General features: G+C 36.1%; 1 protein-coding gene across 7 annotated transcripts in view; it reads right to left on the bottom strand.

Annotated features, from left to right (window-relative positions):
* Positions 1–17,141, bottom strand: part of PPHLN1 (periphilin 1) — a 141,713-nt gene that overhangs the window by 118,306 nt on the left and 6,266 nt on the right. For 6 of the 7 annotated variants that reach the window (XM_060024598.1, XM_060024597.1, XM_060024595.1 and 3 more), the window contains one exon: positions 9,347–9,438. In XM_060024598.1, the coding sequence (XP_059880581.1) occupies positions 9,347–9,418 (72 nt within the window). In that variant the 5' untranslated portion in view covers positions 9,419–9,438. Of the gene's footprint in view, positions 1–9,346; positions 9,439–12,677; positions 12,718–17,141 lie in introns of those variants that run through there. The other variant, XM_060024594.1, reaches the window with a different exon arrangement.

Here is a 17,141-nt window from a genome sequence, read left to right as displayed (position 1 = left end):
ATGTTTGGAACCTCCTTTTTAGAAATGTTTTGGAAAACAATGGCACCATAATACATAAACCAGAAATAAAAATTATGACTTATGAAGAATATGTTATAGAGGGTTTTTAAGGACAACAGGATCATTTTCAATTAATTAAAAAATAAACTCAATGGAATAGAAACATTTCTATTATTTAAAATGCAGATGGATCCATCGGATTTGCTTCTCCAAAGTTAGTGTTAATGGTATGATCAGTCAGACCAAAAATAAAAAGTATATGTAGTTCATTAAAAAAAAACAATAAATTTGAAAACCCATTTTACCTAATCATTTATCCACTCTGGCAGGACGTAGAAAGCAAAAACATGTATATAAACTTAACCATTTTTTTGAAAAGTTATAGTTCTATGTTTTTTACACTTTTGTAATTGTCATTACCTTAGAGACGAGACAATTCCTACCACAAGGCTGTCTGCATTTCTGAAATATGTACTATTCACAGTTTGCTTGTGCTAATAGAAATCTGATCAGATTAAGATACATATCAAATTAGTTTTGCAATTTTGAAATCTGAAATGGTGATTGTGTCTTGTTGCAAAACAACGAATTATTTCTTCATTTTCTATAAATTCCAATTTAATATAACTACCTGTTATGAAAAACACTTTCATTTTAGTTAAGTAAAAGCACCAAGTTTGATGTTTTCTTTGATTCAATATATAAATTACATCAAATTTCCCATACTAATGTGTAGTCTCATTACTAACTGGGTACAGATTATGAGCATTACATTTCTTTAAAAACATTTATTTTCCATTGTCCTTAAAATATATTTTGCACCCATTTTAACACAAAAACATTTTATTTAAAATAAAAATTTTAATATATAAGCACCCCCTTAAGCATCTTTATCTTTTAGGAACACATACTGAAATATTTTCATTTGAAATAAGGCTTTTTGGATTTACTTCAAAATAATCTAAGTGGGAGGAAAGTGGTGAAGGCATAGACAAAACAACATTGACCATGAGTTGATAATTACCATTTGAATCATTTGTCCTTGGGAGTTCATTACATCATTTTGTTTACTTTCATATACTTAACTTTCACCCTTATAAAAAGTCAAAAACAACTAAAACATTAACCTACCAACAAAGTAACTAAGTACAATGGTACATGTAACTATTCAATGCCATTATTTCCTGACACAATCAACTTAGTATGAATGCAAGTTTCATGGGCACAGAAACTTTGGTCTTATTCACTGCTCTATTCCCAGCACCTGCAACAGTACTTGGCACACAGCAAGCATCACATACATAATATATATTCCACTTTGCTATCTCAATTTTACGCTCCTGTTGGCATCACATGCTTTTTACTAGAAAAGTACCACACCTAACTAAAAAATTTGATTACCCACCAGGCTGGTGGACTTCTGCTTTCAAAAGCCTGAGGTTTCCTCACTCTGATCCTTCATGTTTTATGACATGTCTCTGTATTGTAGCACTTATTGGCTTAATTCACTCACTGAATTTTCAATGAAATATTGATTTTTCTGGGTCATTTCAATGGCTTTCGGGAATAATGGGTCAAATATCTGAAACTGGAACTGCCCCAGAAAATTAGGATAGGACTTCCCTGGTGCAGTGGTTAAGAATCAGCCTGCCAATGCAGGGGGCACGGGTTCAAGCCCTGGTCCGGGAAGATCCCACATGTCGCGGAGCAACTAAGCCCGTGCGCCACAACTACTGAGCCTGCGCTCTAGAGTCTGCGAGCCACAACTACTGAGCCCACATGCCACAACTACTGAAGCCCGCGTGCCTAGAGCCCGTGCTCCACAAGAGAAGCCACCACAATGAGAAGGCTGTGCACCACAACGAAGAGTAGCCCCCACTCGCCACAACTAGAGAAAGCCCACGCATAGCAACGAAGACCCAATGCAGTCAAAAATAAATGAAATAAGATAATTTTTTTAAAAAAAAGAAAATTAGGACATATTACAGAATGCAGCCAAGAATTGGTCATATCTCTCTGGAAATAGTGACAACAAAAATAAAGTTAAGTTCATGCAATTCTGCCAGCCAAAAAAATTAAACACCTCCTAGGGCAGCTCTACACAAACGAACATCAGCAAATGAACACTTAAGATTTTGTATTTCACGTATGTAATTTTCACATTTCAAGTAAACTGTAAAAAAAAAACATTGCACTTTAGGTAACGATATGCATGTTTAGGTAGGTAATGTAAAGTGTACTGTTGTCCACAGTTTACTTTGAAATGCATCCCCAAAATCTGATGGATTAAGTGTATGCATAAAGGACAGACAGATGGATAAAGACATGATAAAACAAGTTCAGTTAAATGTTAACAGTTGAATCTAAATGATGAGTAAATGGATGTTCACTATAAAATTCAACTTTGCTGTAGGTTTGAAAACTTTCATAATAAAATACTGAAAAAAGTTTTATTTACATGGGTAAATTTACAGGAACACTGACTAGGTAAAACAGTAAAATGCGGGGCATAAAAAGAATTAAATTATGCATGTACACACTTTTAATAAAAGTGTTTCATGAAATAAGAGTGGGAAGAAAAGGAATATTTCCACATTAATATACTTTAAGCAACAGTATCTGGAATATGTATATAACTGAATTGCTAAATGAAGTAGACTTGATTATTTATTTCAAGTTGGATTAAAAACAGATGTCTGATTTTATCTTGGGTACATTTAAATATGAGAATATATGGAACAAATATATGTCCATATATTATCTATAAGACCTTAGAAATTAACAAACTCATGTTCTGAATTCACTAAAAACTTGATTTCTGATTGGCTAGAGTCTCCAGGAGGGAAACAACCAATGACAAGAAGAGGAGATACATTCAACTAACCCAAGGAAATAAATATTGTTATGTAATTACTTAATTATAAAACCTAATTATGTAACTCAAAACTAATTATATGTGACAGAAAAATTTTTTAAAGAAAAATTTTTTTTGGCCGCACAACACAGCTTGCGGGATCTTAGTTTCCCGACCAGGGTTTGAACCCGGGCCATGGCAGTGAACGCTCCAAGTCCTAACCACTGGACTGCCAGGGAACTCCCAAAAAATAAAATTTTTTAAAAATGTTGCTGCTCATCACTACCCTCAGGCTTTACAATTCTTACTGCTACCAAGATTAGAAAATCTTTACTTAATATGCATTTGTTAAAGGAACAGAAGAAGGCAGGTAGAAGCAGATAGGACTGCTTCAGTCCCAGTTACATTACAGTGCCCCAAATATAAGCTGCTAGTGTTTTGATCCTAGTTTCCAAACTTTAAAAAGTTTGGAAAAAGTTTAAAAACATCTCTAAAAATCTGAAAGAAGCCAATGGAAAATGGACATTTTATGTTGCAACTTCATTAAAATGTTCCACATTACCTATCTGTTCCCTATCAAGCTAACAAGGCGGACTCCCACAACTGGAAATTTACTGGTATCTAAAAGCCATTGTTACAAAACTTGAAAAAGGCTACAAAATCATATAACCAAGCTCACAGAAATTACAGATTAAAAAGTAAAAAGCATGGTTTTAAAAATAAAGACCTTACAGGGACTTCCCTGGTGGTCCAGTGGTTAAGACTCCACGCTCCCAACGCAGGGGGCCCAGGTTCAATCCCTCGTCAGGGAACTAAATCCTGTGTGCCGCAATTAAAGATCCCACATGCCGCAACTAAAGATGCCACAACTAAAGATCCTGCATGCTGCAACTTTATTTATCCTGGCACAGCCAAATAAGTAAATAAATATTTTTAAAAATAAAATTAAAAAATTAAAAGTAAAGGCCTTACAGACATCTAGAAGTTAAATGTAGATGTTGGGTGACAATCAATGTCCTCCCAACAAAGGAATGTGTATGTTTACATGCAGATTCTGTGTAGTATACTTCTTTGAGCTTAAGTCTCCTATTTATCTACCCAAGTTTAAGACTAAATAAAAATTTATGTGAAGCACCTTAAAAGTAACTTATTATTGACACAGAAGTAACTTTTAAATGCTCTAAAGTGCTAAAATAATAATTGATATATTTGTCAAGTTGTACATTGAGGATAAGCTTTCCAATACTCAAATTAAGTGTAATTTAACATCAGCACCAAAATACATGTGTCCAATTGCCTTCCAGGTTTATCAAAGCTAGAAGCTCACAAAATAGTTGCTTTATAACTGAGGTCATACTAGTGTAGTAGGTACCTTCTAGAGTCCCTATTTGATGTCATACTTTATGTCATAGCAATAGTTTCTCAAACACATTTCTGATGTATCAGAACTGGAAATGAATGGGACAAAGGGAACAGTAAGAAAAAAAAAGAGAAATGCAGTAAAATTGTTTGTTGTTAGAGAACAGAACCCAAACATACAAAATAAAATAGAACATTAACTTTGTCTATCCCAGACACTAATGAGAGTGGGTTCTCACTTTATGAAGAACTAGCTAAAGTTTTACATTTAGAAAAATATATATATTCTGTCCTTTCAAACTTTTAGGTAAAGTTTTATTTAGGTATGACAGCCACATAAAAAAGTGTACAAACCGTAAATGTATTTCTGGATAAATTTTCACAAGGTAATCACACTGTGTAACTACCACCCAGATCAAGAAACTGAACACTCCCAGCATGGCAAAAGCCTTCCTGTGCTCTTTGTCTGTCTCCCAAAAGTAACCTCTTTCCTGGCTAGTTCTGCCTGTTTTGAAACTTTGTATAAAAGGCATCATACAGGACACACTCTTCTTTCTTCCAGTATTGCTGTTGCATATGGCAAGCAGTCCATTCTTTCTCATTGCTGTATAACTGCACAATTAATTTATCCATGCTGTTGGACACTTGGATTGTTGCCAGTTTGGAGTTCTTATGAATAATGCTGCTTGGGAACATTCTTGTACATATCAATGTCATACACCAATATACTTTTTAAAATAACATTAGATGATCTCTGCTTTGTAAACAAGTATTTTTAAACTTTTTATTATGTTTTTATTAGATCCAAAGTCAGAATTACAACTTTAGTGATTTACATTTCTAGTTCCAGTGTCACTTAAACACTTTAACCCAAGAATTCTGTCGGTCCCTGAAATCAGATGTGAATAAAAAATTACTTTTTCACCTAAAAGTAGGCGACAAACAACACAACAGCAAAAGCAGCATCTGTGGCTTCACCACTAACAGAAATCACAGATATTTTTATGTTCATGTTATAGCTGTTGCAGATACCTCAAAGTATCATTTACACTCATCACTCCTTTGAAAACACAGCAATGAAATCCCCACCACTACTTCTTGTTTGATAGCTAATGACCTACTAAAAGAAGTATATAGTACTATATCACAAATTTGGTTTCTAATAGTTTTATAATTATATTCAAATATAAGTGGTCTCCTTTAATTCTGTGTATTTTATTTTACAGTTTTAAAAATGCTATTCTAGGGCTTCCCTGGTGGCGCAGTGGTTGAGAGTCCGCCTGCCGATGCGGGGGACACAGGATCGTGCCCCGGTCTGGGAGGATCTCACATGCCGCGGAGCGGCTGGGCCCGTGAGCCATGGCCGCTGAGCCTGCGCGTCTGGAGCCTGTGCTCCGCAACGGGAGAGGCCACAACAGTGAGAGGCCCGCGCACCGGAAAAAAAAAAAAAAAAAGAAAAAATGCTATTCTAGGAAGAGATCCATAGGTTTCACAACACTGCTAAAGGGATCATGGCACAGAAAAGGTTAAGAACCTATGCTTTTTTAACTAAAATGTAGGTGTAACATAAAAAGCAAAGGGATAATTTTCCAAGAGCCATCAAAGGGGTATAACATATCGAAAGGAAAGGAAGGCTTTAAATTACTAACCATAATAAGACCAAGTTCACCAGAAAAAATGTAGTGTCTTGAGTCTTGTGGAGGGGGGATGTGGGAATACAAAAGGATTTATAAAGTAACAGAAGTTGATTGGTGGGGGGGCGGTTGGAGAGACCAATCTAATGGAATTAAAAGAAGAGAGACCAGAGGAATGAACTTGGACAAGTTCTGGGCACATTCCACGCTCCAGAAGGAGAAAAGCAGTCTGGGCTCCTCCCCATCTAGGAGAAGCCTAGCAGCCAGAGAACTTAAGGAAGTGAGATTTACCTTTAGGCACTTACAGTTGAGTACATCTAGTCTGATTTTAAGGGCACTTGTGGTAAAAACATACCTCCCTATCTGCTTACCACTGATGAAAATTATGAAAATTGCCTCTGTTTCACTTTTACACACACACAAAAGGTATACAATGAAAACGTTTGGGTTTGTTTAAATTTTACTACAATATCCTCATTCATTGAGGACTTCCCTCACCTGTCATCTTTACCTCAACTGTCATCATCAGCAACTTCAGTGTTCAGCTACAATCTGACTTTCTTAACTCTGCATACAGGAATCACCTGATGAACTTTTAAACAACACTATTGTCCAGATCTTATCCACAGAGATTATGACTTAATTATCTAGGGACCATTCACTGGTATTTAAGAGCCCTCTAGGTAATGTACAGTGAGGACTGATAGCCCCTAATCTAGATTACTGATCCAAAATCTAACCTCAAAGTTTTGTTGACCTCAACTCCAATAACCTTCACCCACCCTCATTCCCACCACCATATACTGAACTTCAGTCACCCAGAACTGTTCCATCTTGGAAACTCTACATTCCAAAATACTGATTGCTTATCTTTCCACCATACCCTGGTTTTCAACCTCATTAAGCCTTTCCTGTCCCTCAACCCCTTACTTCTTTCAATCCATTGTCCCTCTCATAGCCTTATTCCCTTTCCTAATCAGCCCATTCCATATATCGCCTCAATAATTCTTCAATATCCTTATCTCCCTGGATCCACCATTCATTTTGGAATCTTAAATCAATACAACTTGCTTTCTCTACTCCCAACCTGGGCTACTTAGGTAATAAAGTACACAATCCTGCAGATTGGTGCCTCTATAAAATTTAAGGTACATAAGCTTACAGCCCCTCAGCAACAGTCTTTTTAAACATCTCTAGTCAGGAGATACCTACAATGGCTTCAATGGCCTCAAGTCTCCCTCTATCTCCTCCACTTTCAATAGATGATCTTGCCACCACTTACTTGAGAGAAAAATAAAGGCTGTTAGCTATGAGCTCTCTCAAATCCATTCTCACACAGACAATGATAGAGGAGAGGGCCCTACTTATTGGTCTTTATGACACTGATAAACTGATTATTCCCATCTTAAAACTCACTCCTCCCCCAGCATATTTAAGCCAGCTTCCTTGATAAGCAATAACCTCTGGGCAGGTCCCTCAACTTCCAGTTTTAACAGCTCTTTAAGCCAACTCCCACTGCAGTGTGTTCTATCATATAACACAGCATGCACACATAATGCAGAATGGTGTCTTAAAAGTTTTATGTCATAACTTTCCCCATGATTTTATCATGAGTATTTCCCATTGTTCTCTGAAATTATATTTCTGTATATAAATCTCTGTCTACATTTTAAGGCTTCTAAAACACTCTACTACATTCTAGAAATGTACCATTAACACTCAGAATTGTTTTGAAGATTAGGAAGTTGATATATACCTCACTTATAGTAAGTAGGTACTAGTTAAATAGATGGTTACAATAAATTTCCATTTAAAGTAAGTCATCCCCTCTCTAAATTACCTTATTTTATAATTTGGAGCCATGTAAAAGTGTTACATTAAAAAAAAAATCTAATTAGAAAAGAAAAAAAAAAGGCAAACCCCCAAAATCAAAAACAAAGTACGGCTTCCCTGGTGGGGCAGTGGTTAAGAATCGGCCTGCCAATGCAGGGGACACGGGTTCGATCCCTGGCCCAGGAAGATCGCACATGTCGCAGAGCAACTAAGCCCGTGCACCACAACTACTGAGCCTGCACTCTAGAGCCCATGAGCCACTTGAGCCCAGGTGCCACAACTACTGAAGCCTGCGTGCCTAGAGCCCGTGCTCTGCAACAAGAGAAGCCACGACAATGAGAAGCCCGCACAACTCAACGAAGAGTAGCCCCTGCTCACTGCAACTAGAGAAAGCCCGCACACAGCAATGAAGACCCAATACAGCCAAAAATAAAAACAAATAAATAAATTAATTTTAAAAAAAAAAGGTAAAACAAACCCAACTATATATTCAGTTAATGGCATAACCACACAGAAAATTCTTTTAAGTATCCCAAATTTCTAATGGGATATATTTATGGGAGAGTAAGGGACCTAAAAAAATAATTTTTAAAAAATTCATCCCTTTTCCCATCCCTGTGTTAGTCCTACACCTTGTTTATCTATCACTTGTTTGCTCTAGGTAAACTACAAAATAATTCTATCAAGCTGAAAAAATTTTTAAATTGAGATTTTGATTAGAAACATCAAGACTATTAATTAACCTGGAAAGAAATGACATTTTATAATAATTAAGTCTGCCCCTTCTGAAATATGGACGGCCTCTTCATTTTTTCCAACTTAATTCATTTTAGATCAACCCCAAGCTAAGCTGTAACCTAGGCCAAATGACAACCATGAAGATGATATCACTCATTTAAGTGGGTTGTAGGATTTACTTACAAAATATACAAAAAATAACTAACATATAAACTAATATTTGTGCCCTTTGATAGTGTATAATGAATCCATAATATACCCATATACCATCACCATGAGCCCAATCCCTTGGTGCTTAGAATGGGCCTAAGCAAAAGTTTAATAAGATTGACAGCTTCTTGACCTTACCCAAACCCTCCCTTGGGTCTCTATAGAGGATTCTGAGGAGAGAAAGAGAGCATACATACATTCAATAAACAGTGAGCTCCTACTATGTGCCAGGTACTATACACAGTGCTGGGAATACAATAATAAGCAAAACAGCAAGCTCCTTTAGAAAAGAAAAGGACTGGTTCAAAATTACCAATTCCCAGAGCAACAAAGAGACAAGCAGTAGAACAGCAAAGCAGAAACTGCCTACCTCCTCCTACTTTAGAATTTCATATATCCAATTTGCAAACATTTTTAGGAATATAGAAAAACAGGCGACAGCCAATAGTAGGAGCAGGTGCTCAAATATTTCTTTGTTAACTGATGGTCTGAGCTTTATCAAACCTCAAATTTTCTTCACAAATTAACTCCCTTTTAGAAATTTAAGCAAGAAATATAAAATACAGATTTTCTACATAAATAAAATGTTGCCTTTCATTTTCAAACTTTTGACTTTTAAAAGATAAGCTTGATCTATCTACATTTCAACTAGCTTTTGGTAGACAAAATTCACTTGGACACTTGGTTCTGAATTATTCTACAGGTAAGAATAACTTACACTGGGGTGACTTCGAGGAGGTACTCTTTCTCTTGGAGGTCTTTCATAGTCATATCGTCCCTCAGACCACATTTCATCTCTTCTGTAAGCCACTAAAGAATAAAAAAAAAGAAATCAAAGAATAATGGGTTTATGTTACTATGAAATAGTAAAGAAGAAAAGGAAAAAGTAAATGATTACATTCTAATACAGATATTTTCCAGAGATACTTAAGGGAAAAAAAAAAAATGTAAGTGACCAAAAGGAAAAAACAATGATTATGGCAATTCTTCAAAACAATTTGAAATTTTCTTAAAAAAAAAAAATGTAATAGAAAGCCCCACCTTCCTTCTATTTCCAAGGCTATTTAAAAGCTTCAAAGACCTTATTCTCATCAACTGTGGGAAGATCCATAAGACCACAGATTTTTCATTCTCATAGAGTAAAAATTAGAAAAGATTCATTTTAATGAACAGTGTAAAAGGCTAATAAGCAAAGCTGGATGGTGTGTACAACAGTAGTTTCAGCTTTTCTACATCCTTGGAGCTTACTGTCTCTTTATGTCCAATGAAGTGTTTTTAACTGAAAAAAATACTAAATAAACACTCCTGTAAAAACACACTCAACAGGACTTCCCTGGTAGCACAGTGGTTGAGAATCCACCTGCCAATGCAGGGGACACGAGTTCAAGCTCTGGTCTGGGAAGATCCCACACACCACAGAGCAACTAAGCCCATGTGCCACAAATACTAAGCCTGCACTCTAGAGCCCGCGAGCCACAACTACTGAAGCCGGCATGCCCCAGAGCCCAAGCTCTGCAACTACTGAGCCTGCGTTCTAGGGCCCGCGTGACGCAACTACTGAGCCCACATGCTGCAACTACTGAAGCCCACGCACCTAGAGCCTGTGCTCCGCAACAAGGGAAGCCACCGCAATGAGGCCATGCACCACAACGAAGAGTAGCCCCACTCGACACAACTAGAGAAAGCCTGTGCACAGCAACAAAGACCCAACGCAGCCAAAATAAATAGGAAAAAACCCCCCACAAAACACACTCAACAAACCCTGAGACAAACCACTCTTGATTTTGTTTTTAATATTATAATCTTATTTTAATGCAGAGGCACCTTCATAAAATTTGAAATTAAAAGTTCTGTCAGCATTTTTCCCATTTGGGATGCAGAGAGAGGCTTCCTACTTTAACAGACAGCTGACATTTTCTGGGTAGAGGGCTAATGCAGTGCATTACAGAGTCCAGATGAAAGAGCATCTGTGAACAGGTAAACAAGGCAAATAAGACAGAAGATGAGAATAGGGTACAGGAAACAGCCCAAAGGTCATTTACATGAAATGGTGATACAGTAATTGAGGGGTTGGCAAATGTTTTTTTAACGGACCAGACAAATATTTTTGGCCCTGCAGATCACAGGTCTCTGTCACGACTACTCAATTTTGGTAGTATAAATGACAGCAGTCATAGGCAATATATATATATATGTATGGGTGTGGCCATGTTCCCAAAACATTTTGTTTACAAAACCAGGCAGGTGGCCCACAGGGAATAGCTTGACAAGCCCTGGAGTAGATGACAAATGGTTAACAGGGCAGAACTGGGAGAGGGTGAAGTAATCATGGAACAGGTTAGAACTGTGAACCATCCTGATGTGTAGAAGGATGATCATGAGCGAGAAGTGAAAATGGAACAGGTACCAAGTTATGGCCTTTTAGTACATAGAAAATAAGGCAACAAGTCCACATACATAGTCCAGAGATCAGTGAAGATGAAAAATATTTCAGAGGAGCCATATGTCAAGAGATTTTTGGTGGTTCTTTCTGATGTAATACTAAGGGGGAAGAAAAAGAAATAGACAATCCATTTTGGCAGCACAGAACTGTAATAGTTTAGGTTAGTTTAGGCTAAGGAAAAAACAAAGACTGGAAGATGAGAGCAATATTTTTTTTAACACTATCATAGTAAAATCAATCTTAATTTTCTCTGTACAAACAAACCTATAATATTTTCTAATACAATTAGACCAAATAAAATGAACTAACTAACCAAAGATGCCTAGGGAAATGTTAATTTAAATTACAAATTAGCTTTTAACATTATGCATACATCAACCTGAATTCTAACTCTACAATCAGACATCATTAACAGTGTTATTTGAAAGTAACAAGTCTTTTAGGTAGAAGAACTGATGGAAGCTTAAAAGGAAAAGAAATAGTCAACATGGAAAAGAAATAGTCAACATTGCTTCTCCTCACCTACCTTTACTGAATCCAGGTTTCAGTAAAAGGGTTTCAGTCTAAAGAATGAGTTAGGTTTTATACTACTTAAGATACAGTACACAGAAATAGTAACAGCAACAAACTGAAATCAAATCACAGGAAAAAATCAACAACCCAAAAGAAAAATTGACATATGATATGAAGACAGTTTACAAAAAAGGAAACACAATGGCTCAATCTTTTGAAAAGATGCCCACCTTTCTTCAAAATAAAGAAGATGAAAACTAAAACTATAATGGAGTACCCAAAGCTCTGAAGAAAGCAAACTGTTTTGATGAGAATAAGGAAAGCAACACTCATAATTAATGGAGGAAGTATAATTTGGAATAGACTGGGAACAATTTGACAATATCTATTGAAAATGTTAAATGCACATATGCTTTGACCTGGCAATTCCACTTCTACGTATACTTGTACATGTGCATGGCAAAGACTGAAAGCAACCTAAAATGTCCCTCAGGAGGGTACAGGTTAAATACAGTGCTGTACATTCACATAAAGGAATTCTATGCAAACCATTTCAAAGAAAAATAATCCCATATATAACAATATAGAAAGATTGCGAAGATACACTGCTAAGTAAAAAAGAGCAAAGGGCAATCTAACATGTAGAGTATGCTGACACTCTGGAAGTAAAAAGGCAAGTTATGAATACATATATGCTTTTGCACAGACCAGTTCTGGGAGTGTAAGCAAGAGAACATAACCGTGCCTGCGTCTGGGAAAAATGGGGTGGCTGGAGTATAGGAGGGTAAATATTTTCACCGCATGTTTTATACATCTTATTATCTATTATAAAAATAAGAAACTGTTTTTAAAGGTCCTGAAAAATCATTCAATAAGTATAATGTGTCAATTGATGGCAAAAATTATGACTATAAATTAATGAACTAAAGGAGAACATAAGGAAAAGTAAGATTTTGTAATTAATGAGAAACAAAAATAAACTACAAGAATTCTAAAGAAATCCTATATAGTGTCTTAACTAGATACAGCAATAAAATACTGAAATCTACTGGCTGCCCACAAAGAATGTATGAATAATTACTATACTACTTACTTGAGTCTCTTCAGGAATCAAATTTGTTTTCAACAATCTCCTGTAGGTGGGCGGGAAAATACAGACATAAGGATTTGTGTCTGTATGTACGAATGGAGAAAAATAACTAAACCTTCATATTTGTATAAATAAAACTCTCAAAATAAAAAATTATGCGCCTTAATAAGCAAGACTCCCTTCAAACACATCTTTGAAAATAGAAGATATTACTTTGACCACCAGAGGCCACTCAAGTTTCGTAAGAACAACAAAATTACATCAAGAAGACTTCTAGTCCTAACTTTGCCAGCTGAGAGCTGGACAGGGCATAACTCTTATCCTTTCTCTGAAAGGATTGCACTAGATGTTTAAGTCATTTTTACCTAGAATATTAAAAACACTAGCTTTAAAATACCTCACATATTGAAAGAAAATCTGGCATCCTCAGTCTGGAAAACGCTACAGTTTTATATTGGCAATAAATGGTCCCAAGTTCAAAAGTAATCCCAATATCAAACCAGTAATCATTGACTCATCAAAGAACACCAAACTTATTAGGTATAAGTTTAATGGAGAACTTTTAATGACTTTCTCTTAAAATATACAAAGTACACTGAGCAGGCTTAAGTAAAATTAAAAAAAAAAAAAAAAGGGCATGTACGATTAACAAAGGAAATTCCAAGTATTTCAAATATTCTTACGTTTAAAAAAAAAGTGACTCCAAATCTACTCAAGGCTGTAGCCCTACCTACCACTTTACATGAAATTCAAAGGATAGAGAAGTGGGTCTACTAGAAAGACTAGGGTCACCTAATTGCTTTATAGAAATTTTGAGAAGTGCCTCACTAGCTGAGTGCAGAAATAAGACTGTATTTATAGTCTTATATTTATAGGTCACTCCTGATCTAGTTGCCTTTTTCTGCTTGGCAGTTTGGAAGACAAATAGAAAAAATTTTATTGCAATTACCTCACAGTATTTCTACTTTAATTAATAAATCCACAGCTTACAGAAGCTAAAAAAAAAGCATCAAAGAAAGTAACAGTATTTAATTTTGATGAAAACCTAGCAATTGGAAACAAAGCTGCTAGAACAAGGCAAAAAACAGAAACACAATCATACAGAAAGTCAAAATAGCACTGTCTAGAATATACATCATCAAGAGACAAGAGGCCAATTAAATTCAGTTGTGGAAGAGCTAAATGTAAGCAAATGAATCAGAGTTAAAATCCAGAGACAGAGAAAAAACCTAAATAAAAGCAAACTTATCTGATGGGGAGTCATTGTTTAATAAGTATGTCGTTTCAGTTTGGGAAGATGAAAAGCATTGGGTGGTGGTGATGGTTGCACAACAGTGTGAATGTAAATACTTAACACCACTGAACTGTACGCTTAAATAGTTAAAAAGGAAAATTTTATGTATATTTTACCACAATTAAAAAAAATTTTTTTAACGTGAGTTTATCTGGCACCAGCTGACTTTGCTGAATGTAACAATCATTTCTGTAAGACATCAATCTGTATTTTGAACTTAATTTCTACTAGAAACAGAGAGCATCCAAAGAACAGCAAGATATTACACTACTGTTGACCCAAATTTCAATTCCTATAGTTAATCCTATGACAACTTTGCATATTTGACTTCATACCTGATGATGCCCCAATGGAGTATTCACCTTACCTGGAGCTACAGAAATCTCAGTTTCAAGCAAAAATGTTTAGTAAATAAGGTAAATTTTCTTTTACCTTAAAAAGTTGACAATTTTTAAAGATCTTAATTTAATATTTCAATTACTGTAAATATAGGAATAATTTTATAAAAGGAAGTTAGTTTCCTTTACAAATAACAAATAAATTGCTTACATGTCTATATTACAACGATTAAATAGAAATATTAGGCTATAAAGTAATCTCTTATAATCAATTATTTCATTTAAGTTACCTCTTACCAGTGAGTATACTGAAATATTAATATCTTTACAGAATCTGCAGGTATTCAGTTTTTAAATGTACTCTTACCATACCTATTGCTTTTACAAAACAGCAATATCAGAATATAATTCTTTATTCTATCCAAATTACTGTGTATTTTCAGAATAAGAACATAAAAATAGTAGAACACAATGTAATGGTGAAATTAAACAGAACTTGGTGTAGCAAAATAATTAGCACCTACTAGTAGAAAACACCCCAAAAAATCAAACACCACTGGTAAGGCCCATGCCAAATTATTAAACTTCTTTTATCCTTAAGAAACCTAGACTACCAAGGGGGAAGGGGGGTGTGGGATGAATTGGGAGATTGGGATTGAAATATATACACTACTGATATTATGTATTAAATAGATAACTAATGGGAACTTACTGTATAGCACAGGGAACTCTATTCAGTGCTCTGTGGTGACCTAAATGGGAAGGAAAACCAAAAAAGAGGGGATATATGTGTACATATAGCTGATTCACTTTGCTATATAGTAGAAACTAACACAGCATTGTAAAGCAACTATACTCCAATAAAAATTAATTTTAAAAAAAGAAGTCTATATAATTGGGGAAGGCAGTAATATAAACAGATGATTCCATATGCAACCCTGTACTGTTAGTAAAACAAAACAGAAGACACAGTTTGATGATTACATACAAAAGAAAAGAACATTGGGCTGTAAAGAAGATTGGCTTTAAGCCAGATCTTTAATTAACACAACAGAAAAGGGAAAAGGTATTAGAGCAGGAGGATATAACGAAGGTACTATAGGATAATAAGGGAAGAATATGCTAATATCACCTTGAATTCAAAGAATCTTTTTTGTAACTTTCAAAGAGCTTTAAAATAACTGATGAGAGTGGCCATCATCAAAAAATCTAGAAACAATAAATGCTGGAGAGGGTGTGGAGAAAAGGGAACACTGGCACTGCTGGTGGGAATGTGAATTGGTACAGCCACTATGGAGAACAGTATGGAGTTTCCTTAAAAAACTACAAATAGGGCTTCCCTGGTGGCGCAGTGGTTGAGAGTCCGCCTGCCGATGCAGGGGACATGGGTTCATGCCCCGGTCCGGGAAGATCCCACACGCCGTGGAGCGGCTGGGCCCGTGAGCCATGGCCGCTGAGCCTGCGCGTCTGGAGCCTGTGCTCCGCAACAGGAGAGGCCACAACAGTGAGAGGCCCACATACCGCAAAAAAAAAACAAAAAAAAAAACTACAAATAGAACTACCATATGACCCAGCAATCTCACTACTGGGCATATACCCTGAGAAAACCATAATTCAAAAAGAGTCATGTACCAAAATGTTCATTGCAGCTCTATTTACAATAGTCAGGAGATGGAAGCAACCTAAGTGTCCGTCATCGGATGAATGGATAAAGAAGATGTGGCACATATATACAATGGAATATTACTCAGCCATAAAAAGAAACAAAATTGAGTTATTGTAGTGAGGTGGATGGACCTAGAGTCTGTCATACAGAGTGAAGTAAGTCAGAAAGAGAAAGACAAATACCATATGCTAACACATATATATGGAATCTAAGAAAAAAAAAATGTCATGAAGAACCTAGGGGTAAGATGGGAATAAAGACACAGACCTACTAGAGAATGGACTTGAGGATACGGGGAGGGGGAAGGGTAAGCTGTGACAAAGTGAGAGAGTGGCAGGGACATATATACACTACCAAACGTAAAATAGATAGCTAGTGGGAAGCAGTCGCATAGCACAGGGAGATCAGCTCGGTGCTTTGTGACCACCTAGAGGGATGGGATAGGGAGGGTGGGAGGGACGGAGACGCAAGAGGGAAGAGATATGGGAACATATGTATAACTGATTCACTTCGTTACAGAGCAGAAACTAACACACCATTGTAAAGCAATTATCCTCCAATAAAGATGTAAAATAAATAAATAAATAAAATAAAATAACTGATGAGTACAGTAACCTTATGATTAGCAGCACATGTTTATGATTATAGGCTATTGACCCGTTTAGGCTATTGACCCGTTCTGCAACTGAAGCCAGTCAGCTAAATTTAAACTAAGGTGCTCTGACTCCCAGTGAAGTGATCATGTTACTTACCCTGTCATCACTTCACTAATTTCCTCCCATTAGGGAAGTATCAGAAGTACTCCAGTAAAGGTCTCTGATCCAACACCGTATGAAAACTGAATACAACTGAAAAATGGAAGGACCCCTCTACATGACAATTAAGCAGAGAACAGAATTAGAATTCAGTGTGGGGAATGTAGGCTTCATTTAGAAGTTTGCTAATAACTGGTCATAGATTACAAAAATCTCATTCTCTTATGCCATATTCAATAGAGTACGTTTAATATACCATCATGGTATATTTATGTCCAGGAAGAAATAAGCTTTCTTAGAGCATTCCATTGAGCTACCCAACCACTGTCATGTTAGCTTCAATTGAGGGCGAAGATGACAGGGAGGACTTGAATTCTCGGTAAGAGTAGCCTGGAAATTGAGAAACTGGAAAGT

The sequence above is a fragment of the Delphinus delphis genome, chromosome 11, assembly GCF_949987515.2.
Source record: "Delphinus delphis chromosome 11, mDelDel1.2, whole genome shotgun sequence".
Taxonomy (NCBI): Eukaryota; Metazoa; Chordata; class Mammalia; order Artiodactyla; family Delphinidae; genus Delphinus; species Delphinus delphis.
The sequence above is the reverse complement of the archived record's forward strand: the minus strand, read 5'-3'. Positions and strand labels throughout refer to the sequence as shown.